Source organism: Dipodomys ordii, unplaced genomic scaffold (genome assembly GCF_000151885.1).
Source record: "Dipodomys ordii isolate 6190 unplaced genomic scaffold, Dord_2.0 Scaffold16, whole genome shotgun sequence".
Classification (NCBI taxonomy): Eukaryota; Metazoa; Chordata; class Mammalia; order Rodentia; family Heteromyidae; genus Dipodomys; species Dipodomys ordii.
Window position 1 is genome coordinate 18,138,005 of NW_012267232.1, and position 8,892 is coordinate 18,146,896.

At 35.8% G+C, this 8,892-nt stretch overlaps 1 protein-coding gene across 1 annotated transcript in view; it reads left to right on the top strand.

The window, feature by feature from the left end:
* Positions 1-8,892, top strand: part of Ralgapa1 (Ral GTPase activating protein, alpha subunit 1 (catalytic)) — a 255,284-nt gene that overhangs the window by 49,365 nt on the left and 197,027 nt on the right. The window contains exons 2-5 of the mRNA XM_013012238.1: positions 4,007-4,050; positions 6,272-6,449; positions 7,612-7,727; positions 7,916-8,054. Of these exons, the coding sequence (XP_012867692.1) occupies positions 4,007-4,050; positions 6,272-6,449; positions 7,612-7,727; positions 7,916-8,054 (477 nt within the window). The remainder of the gene's footprint in view (positions 1-4,006; positions 4,051-6,271; positions 6,450-7,611; positions 7,728-7,915; positions 8,055-8,892) is intronic.

Genomic DNA, 8,892 nt, shown 5'->3' on the forward strand with positions numbered 1-8,892 from the left:
CCTCGAGCATGCAAGGCAAGCGCTCTACCACTGAGCCACCTTCCCAGCCCCTGACCATGTACTTTTATTTGCATTGACAAATGTGTAGCTTCCAGGTTTTGTTAATATGCCATATGGGAAAGCGATTAATAGAAAATACTTTGGCTCCTAAAATGTCACAAAGTCTTGATTGACTTGTTTTGGGTGTTGGTTTACTTTGCTGTTCTCACTGTCTTCTTCTGGCATTGTGTTAAAAGCATTAAGTGTAATTATAACAGCTTATTTTTATTCTAATTTCATATTTTACTATTGAATATAGATCAATACTTATTTCAGTTGTATGTTTTTATCTTGATAATCTATAAAATACATTGAAGTAATATTAGATGACTATTCTTACGATAGACAGAGGATAGGCAAATTACTAGTGTTGTTTTGTTCTAATGTGTTACATTGGAGGCTGAATAGCGTAGAAATGAAGAACATAAAGCTGGGTATTAGTGGCTCACACTTGTAATCCTAGCTAGCTACTTACGATGCTGAGAACTAAGAATCACAGCTTGAAGCTAGTCTAGCAAGAAATCCTTTTTTTCTCTTTACTTTATATATTTTTTATTGTAAAAATACTGTACAGAAGGGTTACCGCTACATGAGTAGGTAATGAGTACATTTCCTATCGAGCATTGTTACCTCCTCTGTTTTTCCCCTACCATCCCTTAGCAAGAAATTCTTGTAGGAAAAAAAAAAAAAAGAAATTCTTGTAGGACTCTTATCTCCAATTAATCACCAAAAGCCAGAGTAGAGCTGTAGTTCAAGTGGTGGAGTGCTAACCTTAAGAAAAAAAGCTTTAGGGACAGTACCTGGCCTTGAGTTCAAAGAAAAAAAAGTAAAAGAAATGAAGAACATGAACACTGGATTTGTGCAACCACTTGGATACCCAGAATTATTCTTAAACCTAAGAACCTTTACAATATTAATACCCTCATTATGTTTTTCTTCTTCTGTTTCCCCCACTAAGGACAGTGTCTTGTTATGTAACCCAAGCTGTCCTTGAACTCACAATCCTATTTCCTTCACCTCCTTAGTAGTGAGACTATAGGCATTTACCAACATGCCATACATTCTTCTACTTTGATGCTTCTTTGAATTTGAAGGTAATCTTATGTTTCTGAACTTCCATATGTGGTATTTGGCATTTTCAGTATCTAATACATTCTGTGGGGACATGTTAAAGTTTTCCTGCCCTGCACTATGCTGACAACTTTCATAGAGAGTTCTATGTCTGAACTTTATTACACTTAAGTGCCTATTACAAAACCTTTAGGCACTGATTTACTTAGAATATATTTCATACAATACATTATCCTTAGGAGCAGTTCTTTAACCTGTGTGGACAGACATTCAGGAAACTGTAGCCATTAATCTTAGATCTAACTTTTTTTTTTCAATGGTTAGGAGTTTTGATTTTGTTTTTGAGACAGGATTTCACTATGTTACCCAGGTTGTAATTTTTCTGTCTGAGTAGTTAGCATTTCAAATATGCCTCTATAGCCCAGCTTTTACATCATCATCATCATCATCATTTTATTTTTGATGCTACTGGTGTTTGCTGGCATTGTACCACTTGAACTACATCCCTTGCCTTTTTTTTCTTTTCTTTTCTTTTGGTCATGGGGCTTGAACTCTGGGCCTGGGCACTGTCCCTGGCTCTTCAGCTCAAGGCAAGTGCTGTACCACTTCCAGTTTTCTGGTGGTTTATTGGAAATGAATGTGTCACGGACTTTCCTGCTCAGACTGAACCATTATCCTCAGATCTCAGCCTCCTAAAGGAGCGAGGATTACAGGTGTGAGCTACTGGCACTAGGCTCCCTTGCCTTTTTTGTTTCAGTTATTTTGAATAGGGTCTCAGGTTTTTACTAGGGCCAGTCTGAACTTCATGATCTACCTTTGCTTCTCATGTAACTGGCATGTTGGGTGTATATCACTGTACCTAGCCTTTTTGTTGGTATGGAGGTCTTCCTAACTTTTTGCTTGAATTGGCCTGAACTTCAGTCCTCCCAATCTCTGCCTCTGCCTGACGTTACAGGTGTGAGCCATCATTTAGCCTTTATTTTCTTTTAAGGGATGCATATATTTATTTCTCAAGTTATTTTTTTTATTTTTTTTTGGTCCGGTCGTGGGGTCTGAACTCTGGGCCTGGGCGTTGTCCCTCAGCTCTTCAGCTCAAGGCTAGCGATCTACCACATGAGCCACAGCACCACTTCCGGCTCTTTTCTTTTTTGCTTATGTGGTGCTGAGGAATTGAACCCAGGGCCTCAGGCATGCAAGGCAAGTGCTCTACCACTGAGCCACCTTCCCAGCCCCAAAATCAAGTAATTCTTTTTTTTTTTTTTTTGGGTCCGGTCGTGGGGCCTGAATTCTGGGCCTGGGCGCTGTCCCTCAGCTCTTCAGCTCAAGCTAGTGCTCTACCACTTGAGCCACAGCGTCACTTCCGGCTTTTTTCTTTTTGCTTATGTAGTGCTGAGGAATCGAACCCAGGGCCTCAGGCATGCAAGGCAAGCCCTCTACTACTGAGCCACCTTCCCAGCCCCTATTTCTCTAGTTATTAAAACAGAAATAATGCTAGGCACTGGTGGTTCATGCCTGTAATCCTAGCTACTCAGGAGGCTGAGAATTGAGAATTGTGCTTCAAAGCCAGCCCAGGCAGGAAAGTCTGAAACTCTTATCTCTAATTAACCACCAGAAAACCAGAAGTGGTGCTGTGGTTCAAATGGTAGAGCACTTGCCTTGAGCTGAAGAGTTCAGGGACAGCATCTAGGCCCAGCATTCAAGCCTCATGATCGACAAAAAAATAAAAAAATGAAATATTTATGTAAAGAGTAAAATTGAGGGAAGAAGATAAGATATATGAGGGGCTGGGAAGGTGGCTCAATGGTAGAGCACTTGCCTTGCATGCCTGAAGCCCTGGGTTCGATTCCTCAGCACCACATAAGCAAAAAGAAAAAAGCCGGAAGTGGTGCTGTAGCTCAAGTGGTAGAGCGCTTGCCTTGAGCTGAAGAGCTGAGGGACAGCGCCCAGGCCCAGAGTTCAAGCCCCACAGCCGACAAAAAAAAAAAAAAAGTTCATCTTGCTTTGAGTTTAATTTTCTCTTTTGGTTTTTCAAGTAGCAAATACATATTGATACCTTTGGTTTTTTTTTTCTGATATTTAAAACTAAATTTCCTTTTAAGCCTTGCCTAAAATCAGTATTAGACTAAAAGTCAATGTTATATTGTAAAATAACTCATACATGAATTGTTTTGTATGATATCAGTTACATAAGATTTTGAAGAATTTGATGAATTTTTTTATGGATTTATAAATATGTAGTAATATGTAGTACTTTCAGAAATGATTAGTACAAAAATATATAATGATTTTCTTTTGGGAAGAAAAGAATGAAATGACTTAAGCTTCAGTGATATCTGTTATGGTTAAATTATTAAAGATAATTTTAAAATTAAAAATTTAAATTGTAACAAACATGGAGTTGTGTTTATATTTGTTTAAACTGGTAGATCTCTGGATATTTGTTACTGCTAAATTTTAGTATTGTAGATTTGAATTATTTCATGATTTAAAAGAAAAAGGAATATTGATGTCTGAAACTTAAATTATAGAAATATTTGTTAGGAAAAATTATACATGATATTAATGAGGTGAAAGTTTTGAACAGTGGATTTTTTGTATTAGTGATAAAATATTTAATTATTTTCTTAATCTGAATAATATATACAATGAATTTTGCTAAGATAATTTTGGATGCAGGTTTTGCTAATAAAGTAAATCTTGTTTAGTTGTTTTGAAAAGGTGATATTCTTTACATACTCTCTTGTCTCAAGTTTGGCTAGAGGGATATCAAGGTCACCAAGAATAATTCAGAGGTTGCCAAGGACTTGTTTAAAAGTATTTTCAAGTCTGACCGAGAACTCTGACATTTAAAATAGATACCAAGATATTAATATTTAAAGTCATGTTTTCTTTTCAGGATTGATTTTAAAGAAACTCCTTCACACAGGAAACTCCTTAAAGGTATAATTACTTTGGCTTTAAAAACTAATTAAAATTTTAATGTATCTAATATGTACTATGTTATTTTTTTGTTTCTCTTGTATGTTCTTCCCTCAGGGTACAACCCCTGTTTTCACTGTATTTGATGTCAGTGCCCTGCATCTTGTATATACACTTTTCTAATTTGGGTAGGGGAAGGGAAATATCAGAATGCTGAAACAAAGATACAGGATGACCCATTGTAACAATGAGATGTACAAGACACTATGTAGAAAATGTACTTTACAACTTGGGGGGGAGGGGAGTTGGGGAGGTAGGGTACCAAGGGATGGTAGGGGAAAAACAAAGGTAACAATGCTAGATACTCATTACCTTACTCATGTAACTGTAACCCCTCTGTACAGTGCAATAAAAAACATTTTAAAAATCCAAACAAAGAGAAAAACCTCAGTAAAGCATTATGTGCCACCTGTTCCTCTTATCTCAGATTTTTTCCTAAAGATTGTGTTCAGTTCACTTACTTGAGTAAATTTCACTTAAAATATTGTTCCAAACTCAGTATGTATGAGCAGAGTACATAGTAAATTGGCCAAGACATTGTAAAACTATTACATATTGTCACTGCACTGGCTTATTCTCCACGAAAAAAAATCTTTCCTTTCTGTGGCAATCAGAATAAAATTAGTGTCATTCAACAAATTATTCTCTAATACCTTTTTTAGGTACATCAGGAATAGGAAATGTGTGTATAGTATATATGTTCATACATATCATAAAAATATATGTATTTGTGTGTGTATACATACATATATACATACATAGAAAATGCTGATTTTATGATGGGTATTGGTGGCTCATGCCTGTAACCCTAGCTATTCAGGAGACTGAGACCTGTGGATCAAGGTTCAGAGCCAGCTCATGCAGTAGTCAGTGAGACTCTTACCTCCAATTAACAAACAGAAATCTGGAAGTGGTGCTATGGCTCAAAGGTGGTGTAATGCACTAGCTTTGAGCAAAAACTGCTCAGGGACAGCACCCAGGCACTGAATTCAAGCCCTATGACCAACAAAAAGAAAAAAAAATGCTGATTTTATTTCTTTTTTCAGTTATTAATTTTCATTCAGTAAAGGAAGCTGCCTATTCTAAAGCACCTGGCTATATGCTAGGTAGAGTCACATATGTAATTTTGTTTGGGCGTAACTTATACAAAAGAGTAATGTTTTGGTAGTTAAATAGGTTGGACAGTGGTCATTAACAAAGTTCTCAAAGAGTAATTCCCAAAGCTACCAGTGAGGTTAAATTAGTAAAGAACTTAGTGCTTTGCTTGTCAGAGATTGGATTTTTCTCTTATCTCTCTTTTCTTGTTCTCCTGCTGGAGAACATTGACTTGACTCAAATATTTATTAATTTTTTATCTATGAGTTTTGTTTTAGGTGCTTAGCTATAATAATGGAGCAAAATTCCTGATTTGCAAATAAGAACCTGAGATAATTTCAGAGACCTTTAAAATAATTTTGTGATAGTAATATTAAACAATTATACTTTTTTAACAATTAAATTTTAACATTATTTAAATAAAATTTTGTAATTTTAATGATTTCAGAACTTTTTAAAGTTAGTAGCACTGAGTTTGCTGTATACTAATTATCTCTATAATCATTCTTTTTTGAACTCATTATGGCAAGAACAACCATTGCTTTGTATCTTTTTGCCTCTTAGATTATAGTGAAGGAAGATAGGGAATGAAAAGGCAGACAAGAGCGAAATGGTTTTCTGATTTTTTTTCAGAAATTATAGGAAAAATATTACAGGTTTTAAGGGGTTAGATACTAAGTTTATTCCTATTAAAAGTCCATGATATCACGTACTCGTGGCACATGCCTGTAATCCTAGCTACTCAGGAGGCTGAGATCTGAGGATCATGGTTTGAAGCCAGCTCAAGCAGGGAAGTCCATAAAACTTTTATTTCCAATTAACCACCAGAAACCAGGAGTGGTGTTGTGACTTACAGTGTTAGAGCTCTAGGCAAGTCCATGAATTTAGATTTCAGAATAGTGAAAGTTCAATAGATGTTCTAGGTGTAATATCTAACTCCATCTCCATCTCAAGCCCTACCCCCAGGCAAAGTTGCTTTGGAGTCTTTCTTTTGCAAAATATCATTTGTAATTTTCTGGAGAACTGTGTCCTTAAGAGGAAGAAAGTGTTTACATTAAGAAAAATACTGTTTTTCATTTTATTTTAGATTAGGCGGGAAGGTGTTCGTCTTTTCCTCTTATGGTTGCAAGCTCTTCAAAATAACTGTAGCAAAGAACAGCTCTGGATGTTTTCTTGCTTAATCCCTGGGTTTTCAGCACCACAATCTGAACTCGGACCTCGAACTTTAGATAATCTTATTAATCCTCCACTCAACCTTCAAGAAAGTAAGATTCATCAGATGTTATCTATAAGTATTTTGAAGTTTTCTGTAGTGTTCTTAATGTATAGCTATTAAATGGGTAGTCCAAGGCAGTATTTTAAATGTCCACCTTAGTTTATTTTGGTATGGTGATACCAGCTGTCAAACTGATGGAAACATAGTTTGTTACTCAGTTTCAAAGAAGAAGGGAGCATCTGATGTCATTGAGAGATATGTGGGGAAAATGAAGGCTATGTGGGAAAAGTATCAGGGTCTGTCAAAAGGCAGAGGGAAAGTAAGTAAATCTATACAAGAACTTTTATTTTGGTTTTTATGGGATGGAATGGCCAGCCAGGAGAACCACATTTGAAATTAGTTAATAGTTTTAATAATTTCAGTGAGTGTTAGGACTTAAGGTTGACTCTAGTTATCTGGTACTTAGGCAAGGAGTCTTAAGTGGACAGGAGTTGGTGGTGATTTGGGCTCTGAATGGGTTGATTTGCACATGAAAGGCACTGTCCCACTGTAGTCATTTTCTACTTCCTTGAAACGTCTATGACTGGGAATATCTAGTGGGCTTTACGGATATTTTAGAGTTTCACCAAACAAAGCATTTGTAAAGAATATTTTGTAGAAATGGAGTGGATTATGTGTTGCTTTAGAATTGAGATGAGATATGCCTCTGTTGTGAGCTTGCTTACTTGACTTTCTTCAGACAGATTTTGAGACACACATCTTTTAGGTACTGATTATGCTTCTTAGAAAATGCTTGAGAAAATTCATATATTCGAGGGTTGATTTTCTTATAAATTAAAAAAACCTGAAAAGTAAATGTAAGTTTCTTACAAGTGTAATCAGTGTAATAAGTACATTATCACTGCTTTTCATTTTATTGTGGCTTTTGTAATGTATTCTCTGAATGTGAATTTAAAATCACAAGTTCTAGCAAGGTGTTATTTATTCTTAATAATTGCCTATTTATCTCTATGTCATATTCTCTTAATCAAGAGTCCACAAAATAGCTGTTGAGGTTGGTCATTATAAGGAATTATTAGAATCACTTCAGATTTATTGATAAAATTTTTTGAATCACTTCTTGTATACATGTTTTACAATTAAATTTTATCTGGTTATGTTACTGTATTAATGAATTTGTTTTATACTACTATTCTTTTGTCTTTGGGTAGCTCAAGTCACTATAGAGGAAATCACTCCTCTTGTCCCCCCACAATCAGGAGATAAAGGACAAGAAGACCTCACAAGCTATTTTCTTGAAGCACTTTTAAAATATATTGTAATTCAGGTATGTGTTACCTTCTTTGATATCATTCTATGAGCAATTCCTTTTTCTGTCCAACGTGTTTAATTCTAAGTACATATTTGCTTATTTTCTTGGAGGATTGATAGTTTTACTTTTGCAAATACATGTTAGTGAAATGTTTAAGAGATTCTGTCTTCTGGTATGGTTCTAATCATATTATTTATTTTTAGGTAAAAAGTTTAGAATGGAAGAACAAAGAAAACCAAGAAAGAGGTTTTTCATTTTTGTTTTCACATTTTAAAAAATATTATTTGCCTTACATTTTTCCAAACATCTGCAAGGAGAACAGTTTATATCATCCAGTACTTGGTAGGTAGTATTTAGAATTTTCTAAACAATCACACATAAAGATTTTTTTAATCTTTCAATATAAAGTTGACATATATTTCAGAAAATTGTCCACATTTACTATTTATATTGAATTGTAGAGATACCATATCCAGATTTATATTGAAAGTGAATTTATATGAACTAGAGATTTTCATTGGGAATGAGAATTAACTTTTTTTTTTTCTCAAGCTAGGTGCTGGTGACCCACGCCTGTACTCTTAGCTACTCAGGAGGCTGAGATCTGAGAATCATGGTTCAAAGCCAGCCTGGGCAGAAAAATCCATGAGCCTCTTATCTCCAATTAACCACTCAGCAAACTGGAAGTGGCACTGTGGCTCAAGTGGTAAAGTGCTAGCCTTGAGCTGAAGAGCTGAGGGACAGCACTCAGGCCCAGAGTTCAAGCCCCACAACTTGACAGAAAGAAAGAAAGAAAAAGAAAGAAAGAAAGAAAATCTCTCTAGATCTCATTGATTCACCCATTTCTCTCAAATTAGCCCATTGGAAATATTTATGAGGCTGTATACAGGTGACTCATGACTGTAATCCTCAGGGGGCTGAAAACTGAGGATTGCTGTTTGAAACCAGCCCAGGCAGACAAATCTTGTGAGGCCCTGACCTTCAGTTAACCAGCAAAAAGCTGGAAGTGGAGCTGTGGCTAAGTTGTAGAACATCAGCCATGACTGAGGTAGAGTTTAAGTCCTAGGACTGGCAAAAGTGAAAGAGAGGAGGAGGAGGAGGAAGAGAGGGGAGAGGGAGGAAGAGAGAGGAAGAGATATTTGTGGCTTGTATACTTAACTGAATTCTATTTTTTGGTATG